Source organism: Linepithema humile, chromosome 8 (genome assembly GCF_040581485.1).
Source record: "Linepithema humile isolate Giens D197 chromosome 8, Lhum_UNIL_v1.0, whole genome shotgun sequence".
In the NCBI taxonomy this organism is placed as follows: Eukaryota; Metazoa; Arthropoda; class Insecta; order Hymenoptera; family Formicidae; genus Linepithema; species Linepithema humile.
The window spans coordinates 5,118,652-5,145,681 of record NC_090135.1 but is presented as its reverse complement, the minus strand read 5'-3'; the positions used below and the strand labels follow the sequence as shown (position 1 = coordinate 5,145,681).

General features: G+C 44.0%; 1 protein-coding gene and 1 long non-coding RNA gene across 6 annotated transcripts in view; one reads left to right on the top strand and one right to left on the bottom strand.

The window, feature by feature from the left end:
* The window catches only part of LOC137001547 (uncharacterized), a 48,956-nt gene that overhangs the window by 16,440 nt on the left and 5,486 nt on the right, over positions 1–27,030 (top strand). Inside the window, exon 1 of one of the 2 annotated variants that reach the window (XR_010891526.1) lies at positions 14,074–14,382. The exons of the other annotated variant lie outside the window; for it this stretch is intronic. This is a non-coding gene — a long non-coding RNA (uncharacterized lncRNA). Of the gene's footprint in view, positions 1–14,073; positions 14,383–27,030 lie in introns of those variants that run through there. 2 annotated transcript variants of the gene reach the window in all.
* LOC105680049 (TOX high mobility group box family member 3) overlaps positions 1–27,030 on the bottom strand; it is a 72,813-nt gene that overhangs the window by 42,651 nt on the left and 3,132 nt on the right. Inside the window, exon 1 of one of the 4 annotated variants that reach the window (XM_012380474.2) lies at positions 26,529–26,690. The exons of 2 other annotated variants lie outside the window; for them this stretch is intronic. In XM_012380474.2, coding sequence (XP_012235897.2) covers positions 26,529–26,621 — 93 coding nt within the window. In that variant the 5' untranslated portion in view covers positions 26,622–26,690. Of the gene's footprint in view, positions 1–4,532; positions 4,788–26,528; positions 26,691–27,030 lie in introns of those variants that run through there. One more of the 4 variants, XM_012380476.2, reaches the window with a different exon arrangement.

The window sequence follows — 27,030 nt, the reverse complement described above, 5'->3', positions numbered from 1 at the left end:
GCTGTGTAGCGAAGTTATGATTCCGGCATACGTAAGCCCTACGACGCCCATAGCGTCACATTACGCGCGAAATACGACGACCGAGACGCGCGCGTCTGTAAATTCCGCTTAACGGGACGTTATACTCCCACATGTAGATTTGCGTTAAGCTACGCAAGCAAATAGATCGGCGATGTTTCATTAATTTCTTTTCAATGACGGAGGTAATCACTTTTTTTTTTTTCCTTCAAAGTCATCGAGATACTAGATTCCGCGAAGAACAGCGAAGCGTGTTTCGCTCTGAGAATATAAATAAACCGCGTCGCGAATAATTTCATTATACAAGACTCGTGTCTTCCAGTTTCCATATTTCTTCCGTTTATCTGATCGGCAATAATCCACGAGGAATTTTTATGCCTCTCGCCTTAACGTCTCGGTATAAATTTTTACGATTTATCATAAGCCGAAATTTTTATCGCTTATTAATTCCGTCGGAAGATTTCTACGTCGCGCGGGCTCGAAACTGTTCCTCGCGGAACAACGATATTATAGTTACAATCTATTATACATTATTCGCGTGTATCAGATATTCGTGTTCACTTCGGAATTGCGTTATCGTTCATAAACATGTCGCGTGTAACAGGCGTAGGGACTGCCTTACTCTTCTCCGTTATTATCAGATCGGAAGGTAAAGAGACACCACTTCTCACGCGTCGTGGGTTACTCGCATAGGACTGTAGGGTGAGTCATCCAGATATCATACATCCAATTATATATGCGAGCTCTTTAATTTCATTATCGAATAGCGATTGAATTAATAATGAAGAATAGCGAATTGTGCGAAGGATAAGTCGATATCACCAGTCGATATCCGTCGATTCTTTTCTAATTACACAGTTCTACAAAAAAATTCGTTTTTTTTCCCCTCGAAACACAAGTATTATTTCTTATAACTGTTTTGATGCCGGTTTCAAAAATCCTTCGTCACAATTTTGAAAAATTCAAGGGCAAAGTTGTAAAAAGGAGCTATTTTGTCGTACTTTTGCTATACTTGTGTGCGACGTGTTAAAAAAATTTTTTTTTAATAAAATATATTGAAAATTTTTTGTGTACGTTATTTATAGTTAATGAAATTTTTGCCAAATTATTTATCTACGGTGTAATAGACACAATATTTAATCATCAAAATCTTATTAACTATAACGTACGCAAAAATTCCTTTTGAGAATTGAAAATCCTAGTAATATACTTAATTAAAAAAAAAAACTTTAAACGTCGTGCACCATAGCTCTTTTTTATCACTTCGACCTTGAATTTCTTAAAATCGTGGCATGATGAAGTATTTTTGAATCCGGCATCGTATTCAGCATAAAAAAAACCTATAAGAAATGATACCTTGCATATTTATGTTTTTTTTTTTTTTGTTGATGTATGTTATTCGCGCAGAATATACATATTTTACACTCGAGCATTATGTCTTTATTGTTGTTTTTTTTTTGCTTGATAAATATTTAACAGCGAAATAAACGTTAATAACACTCTACATAGCTTTAGAAACGAAGATAAACGCAAAAGTTATTCCTTAATGATGAAGCAATTCGCATTACATGTAACAGTGCGCGACGGCTATATAAAATACAGTACGTAATAATGTGATAAATTGGGAAGTTGTTGAAAAATGAAATATGTTAATCAAATTTCGTTTAGACATTTTGCGTGGAACAATATCTGCATATATGAATAGAAATTCCATTTTATGATTTTACACTCCGCACGAGCAGCCACGGGTTATAGTAGTTTGCGTTGCAACTAAAAGCATCTTGGTTACATCTTTACTATCCGTTGGGAGATGTAATACGCGGAGATAATATTCACGGCTCGTTTCGCCGCAATATCATCTTGCTTTCACATAAAGACGAAATACCGGTAATAATATGTAAACCGAGTAGCAGTTGCGAAATAGAAAAATATCTCGCGTGGATTTGTGCAAGCAAGTTTTTAGCGCAAGTTCTTTCTCGAAATACGCACAAATCAGATTTGCGGCTTCACTTGCACGCGTGCGCGCCACATTTCGCGCTCGCTGTCGCACTTTTACTCCGCAACTGCAATTTGTCTGTAACAAGATGCGTCAGCCGGAGGCGAAAAGTACCGCGCGCGTAACAACACGCGAAATCAAATTTCACATTCATTTGTAGACCGACGATTAACGGCGGCACTTGTGTGTCACGCGTTATCGCGCTATACCGAAAGTCTAACGCTGCGTCCAAGTTCACGCGTCTCCGCGCGTCTTATCGCAATTCCGCGCTAAACGCGTGCGGCATCCTATTACATTTTATTCCTCCACCCGCCGTATTGTCAATCATAAAGTTATTCTCATTTCCTGACTCTCCCTTTCTCTCCGCGCCGAGCGTGCGAGCGAGGGCACGAAAATGATGAAGGGAAAGGACCGATAGCTCGCGATCTGCCGAGGAGTACATTGTGTTTATAGGCAGCGTCATAAAGCAGAGAGAAAAGCGACGAGAGGGCGCGCAATGAAAACAAGGACGGCGAATGTAAAACAACGTAATGGAATTCGAGCTAACCCGCCACCCCAGCCCCGCCCCGAACCCCCCCTCGCGGCCTACGCGCCAAACTCTCTCGTTCGTATCCGGTATTATCGGACGCGTGATATCGAATATTTGTCTTTTTTATCTTTCCTCGTTTCGAAGGGTTTACGAGTTGAAAACGCGAAATACCGCTTTGCGTGACGTCGCGGAAGTATTAAATGACGTTTTGCTCAACGCCTGAAACTTATTCGCGTTTTGTTTCTATATTTCTGCTTTGTATACGCGATACGCTCGATGTGAATTGTATACTTAGTTCAAGTAGCCGTATGAATAGAAGTAGAAGAATAATAGTGCGAGATATATATATATTTATTTAGAGAGGGGAGGGGGAGGGGGGAGAGAATCGATAGCAATAATACAGAGTGCTCGTCGGACAAGAACACGCGTTTGTAGATGGAGTTTCAGTTTAAAAACGTCTTGCATTTGCATTTATAATTTTGATGAGAAAGAAGAATGAAAGGATGATACAATAGTTTCGTGCCGCCGATCGTTGTGCACGCGCGATAATCCTTTCGGATTTAATTAATGAAAACTCGCGAAGCCGACCAATTTGCTTTAATTACACGGGCACTAAAGAAACGCGACATGAAAGAAGTTATCGTCCAGTTAACGTGTTCTGCTGTTTTTTCTTTTCGAAAATTAAAATCCACCCGGCCTCTTCGCAGCCTCCCGGGAAGAACGTGTGAAATCTCGCTCGCCACAACTCTGCTTGGTTATCTCATTTTCTTCCTTCAATTTTTATAGAATTACAACTGCGTGAAAATTAGCGTCAATCCGACGCGTAATCGCCACAAAAGTGACAACTGCCTTGTACATAAATATTTTTATCGAGACAATCTCATGTATTATACAAACAGAATTTCACGCACAAATTCGACGGATAATAGCGTTTTTGACGGGGTACCTTGACCTCACAGCCCCGACTCCGGCATTTGACCTCGAAACCACAATCTACCGTTACACGTATATATACACCGTCAAATACTGAGAAATGTTTCGTGTGGGGCCGCGTGGCTGCCGTGATAGAGCGCATTATGCCTAGCTTAATTACAATTGCGCGCTGCGGAGTTGAATCTACGACATGACATCTCCGCACAAGGGCGCAATATTGTGCAGCCGTTGATGCAGGCGTATTAATATCGGCGATAAAAAAAATTAAACGCCGAGCGCGCGCGCCGTAACAATTTCAGATTTCATCGGGCGACCGTACTTTTTTTTTTTATCCGGCTTTTATGCGGTCGGATAGAATACTCCGACGTTGACCTCGCTTTATGCTTCATAAATATTTCATCCGGCCTTAAAATAGAGAAATGATTTGCCTTCGTAAAAGACTTAAGGAGAGTTTGATCGCATGTCCGATTTGATTTTTTACCTCCGTCGAAAATTGTTCTATTCTTTCGGACGGCCGGTTCGCGGGAGAGAGCAAGTTTTCGAAATAATAATACGTCTGTGTACCGTTTGCCACAATCAAGAGTTAAGCTTGCGGCGGCATCGGCATCTCGGGCATTCGTAGTCGACCGTGACTCGTGGTAGCGACGACGCTGTAACAATGATAACCGGTTTCTCGCACTGTTCGCTACCCTCCCCACCACCGATTTGCTGCCAACTTTGCGAGTCATCGATGGCAAAGGTAGTATTACGCGCGAGTAGCCTTTGACCGGAATGGAGCGAAATGAAGAAACGGAAAAAAAAAAGAAAGAAAAAAAAAGAAGATTTCCAAACACTTGTCGTAAAACAGAGCGCTATCGTCGCGCGATCGTCGCGGAACGCTCCGCCGATTTCGGGTGGAACGGGTGCGAAGCGAGAACAGGAGCAGAACCGAAAAAGATCCTACGCGGAGCATGAGCTCTATGATATTAATGCTTATTCAGTACGAGCGAATGAATAATGGGCTGCTAGTGAAATACGCCGGGACATAAATATTGTATCTGGAGCGCTATATATTACCTGTATCGAATATATTATCCGGCGTGTTCTCTGTTCTCTGCTCCGCTAGCTCCTATCTGATTGAGATTGTTGCCATGGGAATGGTCGGACTTGCTCATTTGTTTGCGTCGTGGCGGCCATTTTCTGGTCACCACCACCGAGTCGAACCGAGTGTTCGTTATGCAGCGAGCCTCTCTTCCCGTCCTTGTCCCGTCCCTTCGCTTCCACGCGCGTGGACTTCTCTTTCGTGCATAAAGTACGAACGCGTCTTTTTGTTTCTTCGCGGCGCGGCGCGGCGCGGAGCGGAGCGGCGCTACTTCCTCCTCCCGTTCCGCTTTCGGAATTATACACGCTTCGTCGACGTAACGCGATATAGCCCCCCTTATCGATTTACCTTCGAGTAACATGCGACAAAAGAGGAGGCGAGTGGCGGCGAAGGGGGAGGGGAGGGGGGCAGGTCTATCTCGCGAAAGATGCTCCTCTCGTCGATGCATCGTGTCTCTCGATATTCGTTACAAAAGAGGAATACGTGACTACCAGGCCTTGCGACATCAGTCGTGCTCGTCGATTGACCTATCGCGACTCGCTCGCGCAATCCACGAGAGAACATTAAACTAAATTACGAGATTGTACGCTCATCGAGTCTCGAGGATTTCTCTTTGTATCGCGTTATATATCGCGCGGAAGGGGGGGGGGGCGGTATAGATCGATCCGCGCACGAAACTGGAACGATCATTTAGAAATTGGACGATCGTTAGGAAGACGGAATACCGAACGAAGAGCGGCGGAAGACGTATAACACGGACGTTATCGTAATTTTAATATCGGCTAATGCAGCCGGCGCGAACGTCGCTGCTTTAGAATCGCAACTCACTTCGCATCCATCCCGCTCGCGAGCGGAGGGGGGAATAAGAGCGCGGGCTAGAGGAGGGGGGGGAGAAGAGCGACTGAAGCCACTTTCGTTTGTTGCCGCGAGGCCGAACCTGACCAGCCCGAACATCCCTCGATTCGCGTCCCGCCGCGGATCGATAACTTCCAAATATCCTTAGCCTCGCAAAAATTCTATATTACCGTTGTTCCTTTCGTCTATTTATCCACCCCCCCCTCTCTCCCCCTCGGCCCTCCGCGCGTCCTACATACCGATTCCCTCCCATCTTCGCATATTCTCCGGCAACGACGAAACGTAATCATTTGCAATCCCGCGTAGAACCGCTTTGAAACTTCCTCGAAGGAATTTATTAAACTTTGACTAAGTCGCTTTACAAAGTTTCACCGTCGGGGGAAGTTGGCGGGGGCCGGGGGGGGAGCAGAAGGAGGGGCAGGGGGGAGAAGGAGGGAAGCCGGGGCCGGGACCGGTGCCGGGGTGAGGTGGGGTGAGAGAGGGAGGACGGAGAGGGGGGCGGCCGATCGAGACGCGACGAGAAGAAGAGGTGAGTGCGGGGGTGTCGAGGTGGAGAAGAAACCGACGATGGGAGGAGGAGAGCGGGAGGCAAGGAGCGATAGTGGTGGAACGATGGGTGAGAGAGGACGCGGGAGAAGGTGGAGGTGCCGTCGATGGAGGTGGAACGCTGAAGGAGGAGAAGGAGGAGGGGGAGGGGGAGGTGGTGGAGGAGGAGGAGGACGGGGGGGGTAAGGGCGGAGGAGGAGGAGGATGAGAGAAGTTACTTTCCCGGAGAAATAAAAGTTAATAGAGTTCTCTACCTCCTCGTATTCCACCTCTTCCACTGCTTCACCATCGTACAACTTTCACGAAAGTTATTATATCTTAATTTACTATTGGGCATTATCTGGAATTTCTCCGACGTTTCCGTTTTAATGCGCCGCAGGATATAAGCAGAAAGTATATCGCTCCTCCGTATGGTCCGGGAGAAACAAAAATGCTCTTATCATTCTCCGCTTTATTGTGCGCGCGCGACGACGACTGCCGAGCGTCGTCGAATCTTATTTGAGAGACGCGGAAATAAGGGGGTATAAAGTGGGTGGAAAAAGGACTCCCCCGCCTTGATGTATCTGTTATATACTCAAATCAAGAGAGTGCTTCGCACACGGCTCGAGTAACATCGATATTTTATCGTTGCGAGGTCACCGATGAGAGCGCGCTTGAAAATCGATATCGCATTCGGCGAGTGAATTTTACGTACCGGAGTCTGGCGTGTACCGATCCTACATATTGATTCACTTGGATATTAGAAGGATTGCTCCGACGATATTTTTACAGTCAACGTTATATACTCGAGCCGGAACACGGCTGTTTCGCTGCAAAACTCGCGTCACTTCTATAAATAAAATAGAATCGAACGAAAAAAAAGTTTTTTCCCCATAAAACTTATATTCCTCGGTTATTTCTATTCCCCCTTCCCCCCTCCCCCCCCCCTATCTAAACAGACCGCGAAGAATGAAATCCGACAGTTCAATAATGCACGCACGTGAAAGAGTAATGATTACACGGCGATAATACGGGACACCGGAACGTCTGAAAGCGTACGTTACTTGGATGCACCTGCAACTATACATTTTACGTGTTCCGCAAACAAGACATTTCGCGGTGAATTACTCATCCGTTTGCTTTCCCGGCGAGTTTCTTTCGTCGTAATAACATAGCGAGTTTCGATCGTCCGAAACAGTCGCGCTAAGAATGATGACATTGAAAATAGCCGTGTAATCGCGTATCGTTACGTGTTTATGTTACGAAATTACTAGTGTGCAATCTATCTCCGATACACTCTCTGAACTCTCCGATATGCACAATCGAATTAGCGCGATTTTACCTAAAAGTTGTATGCGATACGATTTAAAATAATAGCCGCAGTATCGGCGCGCAATGGCGCTTGATGAGTGGAAAATAAAAGCTTCAATAAATCAATATCCCTCAAGTTGTATGTGTGACAAGAAAATTATACTGCCCTCCTGAGCGAGAAAGCCGTATCTCATCTTTTTTTCAAGCTGATCATTCTAGTATAAACGAGTAAGCTTTAAATACCATGTGTGTGTGTGTCTCTTGCGAGTAAAAAGTTTCCATATTACACTGAAGGAATATTTTTAAATAAATCGAGTCGCATCTCTCTCAATAATAGCACGATAATTCATTGAAAACTATAATTTCATAACTCCCTTTAACAAGGGCTTTAATATTAGAATGTAATAAACTGTTGAAATAAATTTTTTTCCGCTAGCATTCGGTGAATATATTATGTTGTGTAATAAGTAATTTTTCATATCTTCCAATAAGTGGCGTTACTGTTTTGAAGCAGCAAAAATAATGATACGGGCGAAACTTGATTATAACTTTGCGACAATATTTCATTTACGTCTCGATTGAGCTGCGTTTTGCTCGACAAAAGAAAGTAGACAGATTTATTTGAAAAATACAAAATTACTTATCGCAAAACCCAGTATAAAATGTTCCTAAAGTTCAAGTTCCTCGACGAATTACGAATTAAACCCTCAAGCGCGTATACTCATTGTTGATTTGTTGTTTCGCAAGAAACACGCGCATCTCCGCTTTGCGTGTGCAATCGGTGCGTGGTTGACACGCGGTTCACACGTTCACGTAAGTCCGCAGGCACGATGCGTAAGTATCTGCGTTACGTGGCGAGTTATCGAGTTCGAAGCCGGCTTCGCGACACGACACACCATCCTCGCGACCGCCTCATCTTGTACGCGATTAATCGCAATTAACGCCGATCGGCTCCGAGCGTCGCGCGGGACATTCGCGGAACTTGTAGCGAGATAGCGTAACTAGCGCATACCGATACCACGTGTTATTATTAACCGTAACATCGTGTATAAACTTGCATATGTAATGACCGCCCACGCAACGACGTTTTCTTTCCGACGTTACGCCGCCGCGATACCGTGTATCTCATATCGCACACCGGAAGTAGGTCGTAGAAAATGGATTGTGGTAAAACGAGCGTGTATAAAACGCACCTAGGGACAACCTACGCGCGTGATTTACAACGCGCCGTATTTATCAAGTTAATTACCAAACAAATCTGCGCGATGTTTTCGCCGTCGAGCGACTTCGAATGGGGCGCGCGCTCTCTCTCTCTCTCTCTCTCGCGCGAAAATCACTTCCGCACTAATTGAATCACGCGTTTCATCGAATGAGCTCGTTGCGGCCCACTCACTCGTCCGATCGATCACCGCGCAATTTACGATAATCGTGGAGGCATCCGCGAATGAATTGCGCTATCGCTTGTGTCGTTGGGCAAAATTTGATTTACCGCCGCCGTGCGCTGAATGAGAGTGCGTCGTAAAGCGACCGACTCGCAGCGAGGGGGGGTTTCGACTTATTCTGTTTTCAGAATCGACTAACTTCAGAATTGACCAACTTGAGAGAATTCGACGCGATCTCGACGATTTGCATACATCGATGGATCGCATCCGACCGTCTCAATCTCTCGCGACGTTTCCACGAAGTGCAAACGGCGAAAATATTTCACGTTAGCGTGATAAAAATACACGTTGACGTAAAAGAAACGGCATTAGGGCCAGGGCCGTGTCCCGTTCGACTCCTCGCAATCCTGCGCGCTTACACGCCACTTGCGCGCACATTTTCATTGTGATCGTAAAGTGAAAGTAGTCGAACGAGATTATTTCTCAAAGCGGCGAGCGGAATATAATAAAATATTCCAGGGATTCGCCGGCGATCGCTCATCTCTCGCCGGTAAAATTCGGCATTTACTCCGCATCATTTGTTTTTCACGACTCTATTTGGAAATCCGTTTACTCGGCGCGATAATAAGATAAGATAAATCGTTACTTTACGCTACATCGCCTGGTAGCTGCAGTTTCAGCATCTCGAATAGCTCGTCCAGCTACGCGCGCGATACACTCATCGATACTTGATAATGCGCGATGTTTCCAAGATTGATAATTAGTTTTCTCTTTTTTTCTTTCTTTTTCGTTTATCCCTCTTGGCCAGCGTCTCGTCTTTCTCGGCTACCTTTCTCTCGCGCTTGATTTACGGCCATAAGTTATAATATTTGCGCCACTATTGTATGGTAATACGTACAGTAAAAAATATGTTAATGGTTGCCATAAAGGAGATATACAGCGTATATATGTATCCCATTCCGCGCCATATACCCGGTGGCTACATAAACTGCGCAATATATATCACCCGTACTTCCCCTCTTTCCGCCGCTCCACGTCCCGAAAAACACTTAATGGTCTCGCGACAAGTTTTAATACGATATACGGGGAAGGCACTTCCGTGTATCGCGGCTGGTTCGTTTTCGTTCGATGCGAAACAGCTCCTTCCGGAAGTCGGCGCGCTCTCCACGCAAAACGTAAAACGTAACTGCAACGCGCGCGCCGGCTCCGAGTTGCGACAAAAGCTGTAGTGTCAACTTTGCATTATAGATCGAGAAAGTATTAATAACGAGATCAGGTTGAATATAGCGTATCTCGAGCAAACAACTTCCACAAGCTCTCTCAATTACGCAGCGTTACTAATTGGATAATACTTGTATTTCTAGTTTAACCAGTTTCTCGCCCGTTTTTCCTCCTCTTTTGTCAACGATTTTATATTTGACAGACACGCGGCGCACGGACGTCCTCAATTTATGCGAACTAGGACGAACTCGCGTAACAGTCGATACGTTACCCGTTAGAACTGCAAACGATCGATTTTCCTGCAACAGCAAACACAAGCCGTACGCCAAACAAAAGCATTTTGCACGAGCCAAGTGTACACGCTTACTTAAGCGTACTCGAGCGCTTAAGCGGAACAATATCAAAATGCACACGTGTCGACATTGATTGAAAAATTCACCGAGGGAGATATTGCCTACGAGAGACGGCACGGTCTAATTAAGGTTCGTAAACAGAGAGGCCTCTCGACAGACTGACGGAAAGTTGAAAAAAGGGGGAGAGCCCCGAAACACACGCCAACAATAATACTGCTTCCCTAATCGCTAATTGGCTTATCGTTTATTAAATTCCGATCTGATTTCACGGTACGTTGAACAAATATGCCGATAATTAGTGAAAGTGCACCAATTGAAAGTCTAATATCGCAATGAAAAATTGAATACATCACTTACTTTATGTTATCTCGATCGATATTATATAATAATGTGGTCGGTTTTTCACACATAATTAGAAATTGAATCGCTCAGTGGCGGTTGATAACTGTGTTGTTACGCAGGATTCAGTTCATGTTTATTTTGACAGTGGTTTAAATCACTTGCTCTCTGGTAAACTGTTGTTTTATGAAAAAGAAAATACTTATTCTTTCATTGCGTCATGAGATAGCGGTTCGGGTAAATCAATTTCGTACAATAATACAAAAGATATTACGAGTATTTTTATGCTCTCGAGACTTAAAAAATGAAAATTCTATTATCGAAGAGGAAAAAGAGAATTGAAATAATGGTGAAAATTAATGAAACATGATTATAATAATAAAATGTAAATAGATGCGTTTGTTTTGAACTTGTTTTTTTTTTTTTTTTTAATAGAATTCATATTCTTTTGTTCGAAATTATTTTCAAGATTTATCACTAATTTTGAACATCTAATTTGAATTATTAAAAAACGTATTTTCTTGCAAGCTATTCATAAAATTTACAGTCGCGGAAAAAATTGACATTACAAGAACAAGTGTTGTGGAAAATATTTGATTACATAATAAAAAAAATATTTTTGAACAGATGCAAACGCAAATGTGGAAATATCTCATGATAAAAAATATACAATTTTGTTCGCTTTCATAATCACCGGCAAAAATGTGATTGAAGTGAAATAAATTACGAGAAATTAATTTAATTTTCAAGGCGGAAAATAAAATCTATTTCTATAATGAAATGAAACGAGGAGCGATAAAAGATGCGGTGCTCCGAAAAGAGGAGAACGAAAGAGAAACAGATGACAGAACGTAACAAATTAAAATACTCAAATAGGAAAAAGCGGTGCGGAGTTTTGTGGAACAATGCTTAAGAAAAGAGAACTGATGTTGGAAACGAGCGACGGAGCGTGGAGTCATTGTGGAATTGCAAGTTAAAGCGGTGTAAATCACCAAGACAATCAAAATGGGGAGTACCGAAGCGAAGAGCGGTAGACATAACAGCACACAGAAGAAAGTATGGCACTGATAAATCTTTAGCTATTCCGAGCGTAGATAAAATGTTGCGACATCATCAAATTTGCCGATGCCGTGGTAAAGAACAAAGATAGCGCACAATGAGTTTATCGTGCGATTATCGGCCGGCAGTAGGCCCGCGCGACGCGGTGTTTGCGGAGCGCAATAGTTTTGTTCCGCGAGCGGCTCTCTAATTCAAACTCCCTCGTTGAGTCGCGACGACCCTTTTACGATGACTCACCGCCGCGTTCTTATTAAGCCTCAATTATACTCTCTCCCGTGCCTGCCTTGTCGGATAAATATCCGATTACATTTCGCATATCATTTAATATTTAGTGCTTTTATCTCGTGGAAAAAGTATTACGCGTTATTTATATCCCATTATACAATTATTTAGTGGTTAATTTGCGGGAATAGCGTGTTTAATAACAGCGTCGTATTCCAAGTAAGAAATTCCGTCTGACAGGCACTTATTTACCTACGTCGTTAACTAATACGCGGGGATCTACCTCGTAAGCATCGGTTTGCGTAATCGTAAGTCGTTGCGTTATGCCTACGAAAGTGTACGAGCGATTGAGAGGTCATGTCGTACATGCATCGTGCACAGTGTGTCGGGATATCGGCGCGCGGACTTTTCGCGATCGCCTCTGGTGTTTGTGGAATTATTGGAGCGTGATTCGCAGCTGGGAGCGAGGAAGCGTAAGTAGACCGTGCTGGTAAAGGCACGCGCGCAAATTCGCATTACGGCGACGGCCGCAGCTTCGCGCAGATCGAGACGCGATCGCGAATATCCGACTCCGCGCGTTCCGCGAGGTGCGATTTTGCATGCGAGCGATGCGTCTGGCATAAACCGCCGACTCCGAGACTTTGCTTAATGAAACTCCGGCTTCGGTTTTCGGCTCTACGTCGTGACACACGTCACGGTCAACCGCTGCTCAAACGGCCTTAAGATGCGGCAAAATGAAGCAGCGGCGGCGGCGGCGGCGGCGGCGGCGGCGGCGGCGGCGACGACGCGGTCATCTCTTCAAAGATCGGATCCAATCTTCTCGGATATTGACTGCGCTATATCATACAACCCCCTGTTCCTCGCCACTCTCAGCCTCCTTTCCCTCCTCCCTCTGACCGCCAATAGTAGCAGCACCGTAACATCGATGGAAACTCCGGTATTCAACCCCCTACTCGCCGCACACCGCCGCACACCGCCGCACCCCTTTCCGTCGCACGGCCGCGCTGCTTCTCATTTCCCCGCCTTTTCTTCTCTCCCCCACTCCCGCCGTTCCTTCTCTCCCATAACTTGAACAATTCCAATAGTCGTTAATCTGTCGGAAACTTTCGGAAAACTTGCCGTTATTGCAGGTAGATGGGCGGGACCGCGCGAGTCGGATGAGAGAAGAGGAGAGAGAAAGAGAGAGAGAGAGAGAGTGGGAGATGAGGAAAAGGAAAGGCAGAGAAAACGAAGAGAGAGCGAGAGAGAGAGAAAGAGAGAGAGAGCGAGAGAGAGAGAAGAGAGAGGAGAGAGGAAGAGACGCGCGGTGGGGCGGTAGTCTGACTGTGTAAGGAGAAGGGTGGCTCTCGGGAGGGTGGCTCCGGGTGCTCTCATCCCCCCGGCCTCCCCCGCGCCTCCCCAGGTGGGTGTTACAGGGGTGCAGGGTGGTAAGTTAAATAAACTTGTTTAGTTTCGCGGAAAGTTCTGCACGGCCATTGTATTCGACTGCCGTGCTACCGAGTTTGCTGCGAAAGTTTCGAATAGGAACGAACTCACTTCCCCATTACGCTTTATTCGCTTGTTTTGCTGGGCCGCCGCGCCGCGCCGCGCCGCGCCGCGCCGTGCCGCGCCGAGCCGAGAGCCGAGAGCCACCTTTACGATAATACCGCAGATGTTTACGAATCAATCTTAATTATATGAATCGAATGTACGAAATGCCTTGTGGATCCCCCTTCGTAAAGTGATTTTTAATCATCTCCGAGGGCGTATCGCGCGATTCCCACGACCGCTACGAAATATATTAGCGAGAAAAAAATGTTGATGCGAAATGAAACCTGTCGCTCAAAGCGGATTTATAGGCTGTTACGCGTCCGATGTTATCATCCGATCGCTTCGCATATCGCCTCGCGATCGCCCGCGATACACTTGACAGATATTAACATAATGATATTCCAGTAATGTGAAGCGATAAAAAATTTCGATAAGATCGAGAGTTTTGCATGCGCGGGAAAAATGCGAGCTAATGTCGCTTAATACTTACAATGTAATTACGGTACGCCATTGCATTTAATTGGCAATATACAATGGACTCGTGATTATACCGTACGCGCGCCGAGGTTCTTACGCTCACCGTTCGCTCTCCGAGGTCTCGCCGCGCGACGAGCGTTTTCGCCGCGAGAAGGTTCTCGTATACCCGCGAAACGCGCATTATTCTCTCGCGCCGATATTTATAGAGTATCAACATTGGCGATTCGCGCGCGAGAGTTTCGTTGAGCAACGGCATCGGCCGCTCATTGTCGCCGGTCGTTGGAGCATTATAAATATTTTCCTTCGGAGAAAACCGTCCGTCCGAGCCGCGAATGAAATTCCTTCGGGTAAGAGTCACGTACCGACGAAACTAGTTAATTAGCGAGTATACCCAGAGACCGAAGATGCGGAGAGAAAGTACGGGGACGGGAACGGGGAAGAAGACGATGCAGCGCGACCGTTCGTGCTGCAGGTGGTGGTGCCGCGATGGTGAAGTGACCTTGGCAGTCAGGAATCCGGTCTGACAACATGGATCGACACAACCCACTGGCGTAAGAATCCCTTCGTCCGTCCATCCGTCTACGCGTCCATTTATTCGTCCGCGATGCCGTACAACTGTCTCTCTCTCTCTCTCTCTCTCTCTCTCTCTCTCTCTCTCGAGAGAGAGAGAGAGAGAGAGAGAGAGAGAGCGGCGCGTCGGATAAATATCCCCTTTTATCCGAGCCACTTGAACTTATTTCGAGAACTGAGCGCGATCGGAGAGAGTTTAAGCCATTTGAAATTACACGGATAACGGGACTTTGCGGGATGAATGTCGTTTTTCACGCGATATTATTTGTATCGAGTGAATCGCACTGCACACGACTCCGCGATCTGTTAAAATATTTACGCGCCGAAAGTTACTGTATACATTCGCTTATTTGGGGAATTTTCATCTTTTTCTGCCAACCGTCAACAGTATAAACCGCGTACGACTGCACGGCTGCAGATTGTTGTGGTAATTAAAAGTGCAAATCTTGACAATTCTGCATCACAATGCACGCGCAACGAGATCGAATGCGCGCTGCATTCGCACGCGCGATAAAACCCGTTACTTCCCTCTCGCTCTCGTTCGTTGTTTCCATCATCGTTCGGTCTTTAACCGCGCGCTGCTCTTCACCGAAATTTTCAACGCAGGCTTATACGGTCGGTTACGTTTACACGAGCGAACGAAAAGGAACGAACGAAGCACGCGCCCGTGCCGTGCGAGTTGAACGGCCTTAAGGACTCAGGTGCGCACACCAGGTGTTCGTCGTTCCGCGAGCGAAACGTGCAAACGAAAGACAGGAATGAAACTATCAAAGAGAAAGAGAGAGAGAGAGAGAGAGAGAGAGAGAGAGAGAGAGAGAGAGAGAGAGAGAAAGACCGAGGTGTACGCGATAAAACAGGAGGAAGAATTGAATGAGGGCGAAAGATGAGACGCAAAGTGACAATGTTGTTAAATCGCTGAATTCAATTAAAACAGGTGAATCGATTGCGTCGCACAGGAAGATCGCTCGCCTTGGAGGAAACAAAAATCCGAAAAAAATGACATGATTCATTCCTCTCAATGAGACGAAAAGGGCATATGTTAAACGTAACGAGAATCCAATCGCGTTTGGAATGTTCGATTATGACGTAGGTCGCAGAGGCATCGCGCAGCGAAATCGGAGAGGGAATCTGTATATCGCATTGGCTGTTTTTCATTAGACGGAAACTCCCACGGTTTAATCGAACTCGCTACTCTGTATCATCAATAACGGCATGCCATAAATGTATCGACAAAATCGATAATCCCGCGCAGTGACCGCGCGTCAAGCAACGCTCGCGATTCGCTCGCAATTCTCTCGCGAGTGCGCAGCAAAATGCAATTCCCGCTGATTCCGTCGCAAGGTAGATTCAAATACTGACAATCGCAAGACGCGAAAGATGAACTTTCGTATTATAAAATGGCGCCGCTGTTAACGAGACGCCGCCTGTAAAGTGAAAGCGATCGATCGCGATCGAATATGCGATTTCTCGGCGACGTGTGTGCTAACGAATATTCGAGGGAGATAAAAGGCAGACTGGCGGACAAAAGTTCTTTTCGATAATTGGACGGAGCAACATCCGAAAAGAATAGCGCGTGAGAGAACCATAAAGACCGGGCAGAGAACGGAGTTGTCGTGCGTCGCGTCGCGTCGCGTCGACGGTGTCGCAAGTGGAATAACGCTGAATGAACCTTAAACGGATGTAAAACCCAGGGCTAATGGGACTGTATCGGGGCCTACGATCAGACCGCACAAATTGGCTCCGCTCAACGAACAGAGCGGGTCTACTAATTTATTATACCTACTCGCGGATAAATCGGGAATAAATATCGGCAGACGCGGACATAAAGCGAGCGCGAAACACGATTTCCGGCCAATCATCGTCGTGCACAAAATTTGCATATGTTTTCCCGTGATCGAGTGGATCGTGGAATGTTTGTAACGCGTTTTTCGCGCTTTGCCGAAATCACGGCTGCGAGAAACACCGATTAAGTCTATAGAAACGGGAGCTTTCTGACGAAATAATTTATACAAGATCTTGTTTTCTAAAGATTTTCAGGGTCGCTGAATTCAATTATGACTTTAGAATTCCAAAATTTAAAATAGCGGATCAAATTTCAAAAAAATTAGTCCAGTTATCGTAAAATTAGGTTTTAAAAGTTCAAAACTTCAAAATTTTAAGGTTATATTAAACAACCTCAAAAATCCTCTTCAATCAAATCGAATTTCGAGATAAGTCGATTAATTTTTAAAAATTTAGTTCGCTATATTGGATTAGTTATTTTAAATTTCAAAATTCTGAAGTTATATTTCAATTTAGCAATCTTACACAGAAAAAAAAGTAGTGTCAAGTCAAAGCTTATATACTCAAATTAACGCGTTCATTGTTTCGTATATACGCAACAATTTATAATCTTCCGATAAGAATATAATAATCTTAAATTTTAACAATATATAGTCTTATTTCCATTTTATAATGATCACTTGAAGAATACAATATAATTATTTTGACAATAAAACATCTTTTTTTATTTGAAAAATATGTTATTTCCTATCCAACATTTTTTCTTTTCTATTGAAGAAAATTATTCTTAAATAATAAGAATATTTTTTTCTTGGTTGAACTATATAAAATAACTTTATTCAAGCCAGTTTTTCTTTGTTTAAAGCAATATAACCTCATTTCAAGATTTTCATGTTAAAAATAAAGATATTTTAAAAATAAGAATATCTTTTTTTTCCGTGTAAAAACTCCCCAAAACCGAGTTTTAAAGCAATCTGGTTATTTTTGTTGAAATTCAGTCAGCCATATTTGATCCGTAATTTTAAATGTTGTATTTCTGATCTCACAATCAGATTTAAGCGAAACGTCAACAAATATCCCCAAGTTTCCGAGCGAGCAGTTTAAAAAATAAAAGGGGGTGTCCTCTATAAAGATGATCCTGTCCGGAAAGCGTTAACATTGACGTGTGTGTGTGTGTGTGTGTGTCGATCGCAACCAAAAGGAGCGAAAGTAACACTTTTTTGTGAAAGCTTCGATCTCGCGATAAAGGCTCGTGCAACAAGTATCTAGACCCTTGAACGTTCGCCCGTTGCACTTTCAAGAGCCATCTACGTGCCGAGCGGAGGAGCAGCGATGTAAGCTACGTTGTCACGCGCGTACATGCGTATCCCAGCCGGGAAAGAACGACAAAGCGAGAAGAGGCGCGAAACGAAATTTTCTCGGCGCACGAGACGAAAGGACAAGGGCGACGGAGGAAATGCTAATGACCGATCGCTATCGCAGTCATTCTCTCAGCTGTTCGCAGTGAGTTCTATGCAAAGATGTAATCTATTTACAATGCCCAACTGTGAGAACAGCTCGGAAAGTAGCCCGATCAGTGTATCACGGTTGGCGATCAGATTCTTCGTTAAGATGCCGATAAAAATGACGTTACGAGCGAATATGAAAACAAAACGCGGAGCAAATAGTCCGTATCAATAGATTAACGCTCGATCGTTATTTACGTTGCGTTCTCGCAGCGAAAATGTAAAAACAACTGAGCGTATAGCGGCATAATGACATGCTAATTGGCAGAAGAAACGCGGTAAAGAATCGCAGTAAAGGGGAATTATTTAAACTGTTGGCTGGTGATTGCGGAATATATCGCTGCCTCCTACGCATTCAACGGTTGTTGCAATCTCGAGATGCGATCGCATCTCGAATATTCCGGCATTAATTTTACTTAGTAATTTGATATTATTCGCATTTAAATAAGTTGCTTTATCGTAATTGCTTGTAATTAAATCGGTAAATTTGTTGCAAATCTGCTTATCTTCAACGGACACACTGTTACGAGGAGTGCCACTTGGGAATAATTATAGTGCCTTCTTAAAACAACCGAAATACAAAATGAGTATTTATGAGGAGTCACGATCAATGTGATAACGGTTACGGCCACTGGTTATCCTTGACCTAGCCTCTGAGATTCGGACTCTTCCCGTCGGCGTGACCAAACGCAGCCAACCTCCTTTTATACGCTTCCTCGTAAACGGATATAATTATATGTATATATGAAATTTATACATCAAGATAACGCGCTTGTGAAATAAAGCTATTAAATTTAAAAAGATACTCTCTATTCATATATTCTCTCAACAAATACTTGAAAACGATTAAAAAAAACACATATCATATTCATATGAGTAATTTCTGATATACATGTTTATCCTCTTTTTTATTCTTTTCATAAAAACTTGGTGAATATAAAAAAAGCAGAAAAAACTAAGAATAATTATATGTACTACACATTGTACATGTAGATGACGAGAAGGTGCTTATTAGACATTTGAAAGACCGATTATCTCAATAATTATGCTACTCTCTTCCAAGATTCACTCGCTCATCTCCGATGGCGTCCGAGTATAATCTATCTCATTCGGTCGACGACTGATGCTCGTATGCGATTTCGATAACGTGATTTCCGGCAGCCGAGAACTAACCGGGAGCGGAGAAGCCGACGTTAAACAAGGATGAGACGGAGCAGATATTCAAGGCAAAGACGATTTTAAATGAGCTGGAAGGAGGTTAGCGGTTGGACAGCAGCTGGGAAGCAGACCCAACCGCCGGCTGCTGGCTCGGTTCGCCACCTTGATCGTTCCTCAGTTAAGTCCGCGCTGGAGAATCTCACTGATGAGGGAAGGATAAGGCTACAACACCGGCTAATATGCCGTAATAATTGAGAGGCGACATTACCTTCTTAACGCGCGCGCGCGCGCGCGCACCATACGAAAATTGCCAGTACGATGGAAAAGAGTGTTCGGCCAAGTTTTCCGACGCATTATGCACGTCACGTCAAGCGTGAAACACGCATTACCGGTGACCTGTCGTTTTCTCGCGCACGACGCACGAGTCCCGGATATCAAACTTTCAAAACGATACTGTTTGTTGATACCGACATTTGTTTAACGCAGTCACTTTGCCATTTCAGATTGATGGAGCGTGCAATTTGATCGTTTTCTGTGTTCCGCGACACTGTGTTTCGTACAAACGCGGTGAAAAGCGAGAAGTGTGTGCTTACAGTCATTCAGCGACGTTTGAGTCGGTTAGCAGTCAATCGGGATTTGCGGCAAATGCAAGTAACACAAGGCCGAAAGGGGAATTTTCGCGGTCAACCGCGCGCCGTCGGTGGCCGCTGACAAAATCATGAGCCACTTGTTGATCACCCGATGACCAGACGAGAACCGTGACCGCCGTTATCCCGGAAAGCCCGCGTTTGGTCGCGTGATTCGCGCACCTCGCACAACGCGGACCGGAAAATGCGCTTTCGTTCGCACTCGAAAAATCAGCGTGGCGTTATTGGTAATTTGGCGCCCCGATTGCATCGCACATGTGTATTTGCTTTTTTATGTAGCTGTTTTACATGTTTTTAGGGGAAACAAAAATGAGACGCGCATCGATTACGCAATGTTTCTCGAAATATCGTTAATCTTTGGAGAGCCGCGAGACATTAAAACGTTTCGAAATCATGTTTTCGAATATCATGTTTTCAGGTGCATTAAAAACATACATATATTAGCTTGTTCGGACAATCTAATTAAAAAAAATTGTGTAGTTCTCCAGAGAGTAGAAATAATACAAAACCTTTCGTTTCCAATCGAGTCTGTTTTTTTTCTTGCAGCAATTCGTATTATTTGACGCTGCAAAAAGCTCCGTAAAAACAAGATAATTTTAGAAATTCGCAAAAATAGCATTATTGGCGCGGCAACAAGTGATATAAGGATCGAAACGAAGCGGAGAGATTGAAGAAGCGCATACTAAATTGGCATCGTTTAATTCGAGCCGAATTAACGAGCGACTGATTCGACCGAGTGGTTGGGTTTATCGATAGCGACAAAATAGCCGAGCCGCTATACGCCGATCGTCTCGTTGTTGCCATCCACTCGTAATAAATATCGTCACGTGTACACGGAAGCAATTAAAATTATCCAACAAATACGAGCTGAATTCTCAATGTACAATGAAACGAAAAATATTGACATTCTTCTTTATCCCAATGAAATGTACTCGCGATGACACGTGCGACAAACTCTGCGTATATCTTTCAATCTTTTCCGGGTGATCATTGCAGAGAACATCTCCTTTTATTTCTGACATTTTCCCTCAATTTTCAAAATTTTGAAATTTGACTCATAGTGATATTTATTGACGTTTTATTCAAATCTGAGGTCAAAAATGTAAAATTAAAAATGACAGATCGAATATGGCGGATTTCAACAAAAATAATCGGATTATTTTGAGGTTAGGTTAGATTAGGCTTGGAGAGTTTTTAAAATTGCTAAATGCGAATAAGACTTGAAAATTTTTAATTCAAAATCGTAGGTTCAATATAGTGGAACAACTTTTTAAAAAGCAATAAAATTATCTTGAAACTCGATTTTAGGTGGTTTTTAAGATTACTCAATGTAATCTTGGAATTTTGGAAATTCTGAGGTGACTTGAGTTCAACGATTTCAAAAAACCTTTAAAACCAAATTTCGCATTAATCGGACTAATTGTTCGAAATTTGATTTCGCCAATATCGAAACCGCTATTTTGAACTTTGGAATCTTAAGGTCACATTCGAAATCAGCGATCCTGAAAACATTTGGAAAACAAGATCTTGTATAGGTAACTTTGCTAGAATGCTGCCATCTCGAAAGGGTTAAGCGTCTTGTAATGCCCTGAGCAGTACCAGCGTTTAATACAACCGCGCGAGCATTAACAAGCGGGCGCAAGGACGTTCGCGTAAAGATCTCGCGCGTCACACATAAATCAACCGGCGCAATAATAATCGCAAATAAAATGTGTTTCGCGAGTATATTTCATACACAGAGAGTGTACTGCATATCATGCATCTTGCAAAGCGTCTGCGAAAAATGCACTAAAGACGAACATCGGTGACCAACGACATCTCCGGCTTCGTCCGTTCCCTTGCGCTTCATGTTTTATTCTCCCAAGTTTTTACTTGCTAGTTCTCATTTTATTCGCGGCAGCGCTCGCAGAATAAGGCTACAAACTTGTTGGACAATAATAAAACCGCTCTGTGCTTGAGAAATTAACAATCAAATTACCGCTATGACAATAGAAAAATGCGAATTAATTGCGTTTCTAATCGGACGAAAAATCCACCGCCCTGCAACTGCGCACGTCGAACTTTAGTTCTGGGATTCGCGTACAACAGCAACGTAATGTCGCGGGGAAGAAATAATTCGAAAAGCACACAAACGGGTGTAAGCACGAAGAGGCATCGCGACGTGGCGGGGACGACGGATCGTTAAAACTTTCCGAGTCGCCGCATCGTATCTACGGGTGAACGAGGAGGAGGAGGGGGGAGGGGGAGGCGGAGGAGGAGAAGAAGCAACTTTTTGAACTTATATTTTAATGGGATATCGTAAAATAAAGCAACGACCACTTTTCTCATCCCGCAATCACCGGCGAGACGTTACTCGAACTCGCCGATAGCAGCCGCGCCGGTACGCGCGCCACTAAATTATCATTCGACATATTTATCGATACAGCGTGTATCGGCGCGCCGCTCGTTTGCCGCGATAGATCGATTCGTTACCGATTCGTTACCGTTCAAAGATCAATAAGATCGGCCCCCGTCCCGGCCGTCTTCCAATATTCTTTCGCAAAGCGATACATCACTCGGTGCGGATACTCGGCGCGCTCTTCCGCTTGTGTGCATCTCCAAAAATCAGATTCGGCGAATCGGAATGACTACGTGAGAAAGCGCCGAGAGCAAATCGAACTTGCATCGAACTTGCAACTAAATTCCACTAAATTGTATAATCATATTTAATGGTGCGGATCGTTTGAACATGATAAGCACGTCTGAAGTATTACGTTCATTTTCATTAGAGAGAGAGAGAGAGAGAGAGAGAGAGAGAGAGAGAGAGAGAAAATTGATTAAAGTAAAAGTTTAAAGAGAACTTTGTAACGTTGCAATTTTGATAAACATTTGGAAGATAATAAATATCAATTACGAGCTGAATGTCTCGTTATTCTTTGAATAGCCGAGCGATGAATCGATAATCGAGTAAGTCTTTTCGAAACGAATGGTGTCACGGCGATTAAATCATCCGATGACTCAATTTTAACGCCCGAGCGATATCAGCCCGTGCTAATATAAACTGAGAAAATAACATGAAGCGTTACTTCGTTAACGCGCGGCGTTTACTTCGGAAATGAAATTTTGATTGAGATTAAGAGCACACAATTGACGCATATACGGCTGGAATTCGCGAAAGGAATTTAATTATCGATGAATGGTGAAACTAAATTACGTAGATAATTACTTGTTGCCTCGCGCGCACTCGCGCGACTGGAAATAATGCAGCCGATGCGATGTATCGACCGCGTTTCAACGTTTTCATTCACGTGGGAGTTAGCGCGTTTGCTTCCACTCGGAACGTGCGCTACGAATTGATGCGTTATAATGAATAAGGGAATGGCCCACGGCACCGGCGGGCTTTGATACCATCGAAAATGTTTGCTCCTCTACCACAATGATCAAAGTTTGACTTTGATTTTCATCATCAGTCCTTAGTTTCTTCCCTTCTTTTCTCCCTTTCCGATTTGCGTCCCGTGACTATGATAAATATGCGAAACCATCATCCTTTGGATGCGCGCATTTCTCTGTGCAGCACAAAAGCGGAAGGAATATATCGCGAACGCATTTCCTGCTCTCTTGGCCGCGATCCCAGACCCAAAGTTCTCTCTCTCTCTCTCTCTCTCTCTATCTCTCTCTTCACCCTGCTTCCTCCACCTGCCAAAACCAGTCGGTGAAACTTTAATGCGACAAAGTTTTCAAACTTCTCGCCATACCTCAGCCCGAACGAACCCCCTCTGATAATTTACTCGACGCCCACGCGCGAGTATTCTACCTTCGATTCGTATGAACGAAATTACTTGAGCACGCGATTTCACCTACAATTGAAATTACTTGCTGTCAAAACTCTGGTGTGCACTACGACAACCCATTTTGAGGGGGAGAAACGGTTTCTCGTGATGAAATTTTAATAGAATAACGCCGTGTATATGTTAAATCTTGACGACTTTTCCGCGCGGCAAGTTGCACGCCGCAATTATTGTCTAACTGCGATAACGCGGCTCTGGAGATTAATCGCCAGCTCTGGCAAGTTGGTTTTCAGCAAACATATGGACGTATCTCGTCGAATTTGTTCAACTAAGAGTATCGCTCGCGATATTCAGCGGCGGGAATATATTCATTCGACGTTAGTTTAAACACAACGATGTAAGATGGAATATATCGAAACTGCTGGTAATTCTGTAACTCATAAATTATACACGCGCGAGTATATATACACACGCGGTATTATAACGGACGAAGAAATATATACTTGTGTGTGCCTACTTTGCACAAAATGTAGATTGCTATAACGACGGATCTAACCGCGGGCAAAATTATTTCCATAATTTATAACCGTAAACCGCCGGGCAGAATGGAAAGGCGGTGCTATTATGTGAAAAAGATGACGTATGCGCTTGCAAAACCCGGTTTCGTCTAGAACGCCAGCTATACGAAGTGTAATTTAAGAAATGCACAATCGCGACAATGCACTTTTATATAACATCGCCGACGAATGCGGAGCAAGCAAATACTTGGATTTACACTCGCGATAACAAAGCAAAATCTATAAAAAAAAAAAAGAAGACAACTAATAATCAACCACAAGTTCAAATCGTGTATATTTATATTCGTGTGTACGCGCTCGTTATTATCATCATCTGCCTATATCGTAAAATAACATTATCCAACCTCGCGGCCCCAACGGCAGCGGCTGAAATAATGGCTTTACCTCGCCAGTAAAATAATACTTTCCCCATATTTCTGCCATTTTACTAACTCTAAATCTATTTCAGAATTTTGCATGGTCGTGCAATTACGCGATGATTTATCGGCAAGGCGAATAGAAAAGGAGATTTCTCGTACTCGTTAATCAGCGTGGCCGTAAGTAAGTGTAACGCACTAGGGAAATTCAATTACCTGCGTTCGTTAAAACAAATTTACTTTGTACTACCGCGATTGCGGATTTTTTAATTTGTTCCCTTCAATACGTAGATACAAATGTATAAATACGCCTTCTCTCGGCTCGCTCGCTCGCCCGACCGTGCGCGCGCGCGCGCGCCCGCGCTCGCGTATATATTCGCCTCAGTCTCGTACTGTGTGTATGTACGCGTACATGCTTTTTTATGCCCTTTCAATCTACGTTTATTCATTCTTTTATGGATACCAACCGGGCTCGCCTTTCATTTTGTTTCAACGGAGGAGGAGAAAGAACCGAATGAAAAGTTGAAACGGGCGGAGGAAAAGAGTAGAAATAAACGAGCGCAGGAGAGAGGCGCGGAGGAAGGTACGTACGGAGAAAGGGGGAAGCACAGGCGGGGATCGGGGGGCGGGGGACGAAAAAGGAGGCAAGGAGAAAGGGGCGAGAGCGGGTGGCAGGAAGCAGGGGAGGAAAGGCTCGGTCGAACGAGAAAGAGAGAGAGCGAGAGAGAGAAAGAGTGAGTGAGTGAGTGAGTGAATGAGAGAGAGAGAGAGAGAAAGAGAGAGAGAGAGAGGAGGGGAGGAGGAGGAGGAGGAGGAGGAGGAGTATATAAACCTGTAGAAATGCATTAGGTGCCTACCTACGGGCGATATTACCCAGGGAAAAATTCTGCTTCTCAAAGGGTCGCCCCGAGTGCTTTTCAAAGTAGATTTTCGGAACGAGCTTGTCCGATATCTTTCTTAAGAGGACGCGTCGGAGGAGGAAAATTGCGCTTAACTCGATGGACACGATGACCTATCGATTTAATCATCCAACACCGTAAGGTCTCGCGTCTCGATTTTCAAAATGTTTCCCCGCCTCGGATCAAAGGAGCGCCGTACGAGTGTTACACGCAGTCCCGATTCTACGCCCGAACGTAAAATCCCGTAATAAGACGCGGATTCCATCGCGATAAGACGGGGACTGTAGACTTTAGAATTAAACGGCTAACAAAGCATTGTTGGACGGATTGTGTAAAAAATAGTTGTTTGCTTAGTCTTCGATGAACGAAAAAAAAAAAAAAAACAAGAGCTCGCGATAAGAAATCACATTTGTTAACAGAAGTCAACATCCGATAGATTATTGTGATTTCGTAATTCTCGGAACGGATCAGATAATAATACCGTGATCGATGATACGAAAAGTTGTAGTAATAATTATTTGATTACGCGCAGGGAGCAAGAGAGAGAGAGAGAGAGAGAGAGAGAGAGAGAGAGAGAGAGAGAGAGAGAGAGAGAGAGAGAGAGAGAGAGAGAGAGAGAGAGAAAGAGAGAGAGAGAGAGCAAAGCATCCATCGCATTAATATTCGCCATATTATTACATTGTATAGCGGGGTATCCGACGAATGGATACGCACGATCGGAAACATTGATCGCGCGATGCCAGACACGACGGTATTCTATGGAAGAGATTTAATTTAGACGAACGTTTCAAATCAGATTGAATCGGGGAATATGGACGTTGTATGTGGTAGTGGTGGCAGTGAGCGATGGGCGATGGTAGTAGTGGGTAACGATAGGAACGGGAGAGACTCGGCGGGGGGGGAGGGGGGTTGGGAAGGAAAGGAAGGAGGGAACCCCTCGTGCTGCGGGGATGAATGAGGGCAGAAACACGAATCGGGGAATGCCGCTGACTATCGAATACCAAGGAATCAGTGAGAATTAACAATTTTTCAATCGTCGCTTATAACTATCGCGCGATTATTCATCAGAATTAATTAGAGACCATATCAGCGCTCATAAATAGTTGCCTTCCTCCACTTTTTGTGTTTCTCAAATATATGATGATGAAAATTCTTAGAAGAGCCCCGTTTCCCCTTAAAAGGTATCGATCGTACAAAGATACAAGCGATATTTTTATTTTAATATCCTGAAATATAATTAATTAGAATAAAGTTCTAAAAGGTAAATAAATTGGGGTAATTCAACGCGAAATTTTTTGCAGGAAAATAACGTGCTTATTTATAAATGCAACAATTAACAATTTTCAAATAGGAAAGTTTAATCTTAAGCACGAATAATGTAAAGGATAACTGTGAAAAATACGAAATTTAATATCTAGCCGTAGCTAATACTTACCGTTTTGCAGCTGTAACCAGACCGCAGCATCCAACACGTCAGGAAAATCGGGATTCGCCGCTGTCTAATCTCTGTAGTCGGAAACCGCAGCATGTATCCTTGATCCTCGATTCGAGTCTACATTCAAGTTCCCTCACATTTCACACGCAAGCACACACGCACGCGCACACATGCGACTGATGCGATAGCGATTACAAAAACATGACCACAGTTTCGACGTGAATTCTTCGCACGATCGTTCCCGCGATCTTTCCAAATGCAAACTTTCATTCGCGGGAATACGATGTGTCGATATTTCGCGACAATTCTCTCTCTGTGTAATTCGGGATTTCGGAAATTCTTATCGCGATTGCTTTCACGATGTAGGATTTCTCCTAAATACCGTACACGTTCGCCACCGTAAACTTAGTAAAATACAAAAAAATAACATGAAATATATCGACAACAATTCGCGATTTGGCTCGCGCGATGAAACGTATAACTCAACTGAATATGGCAGCGA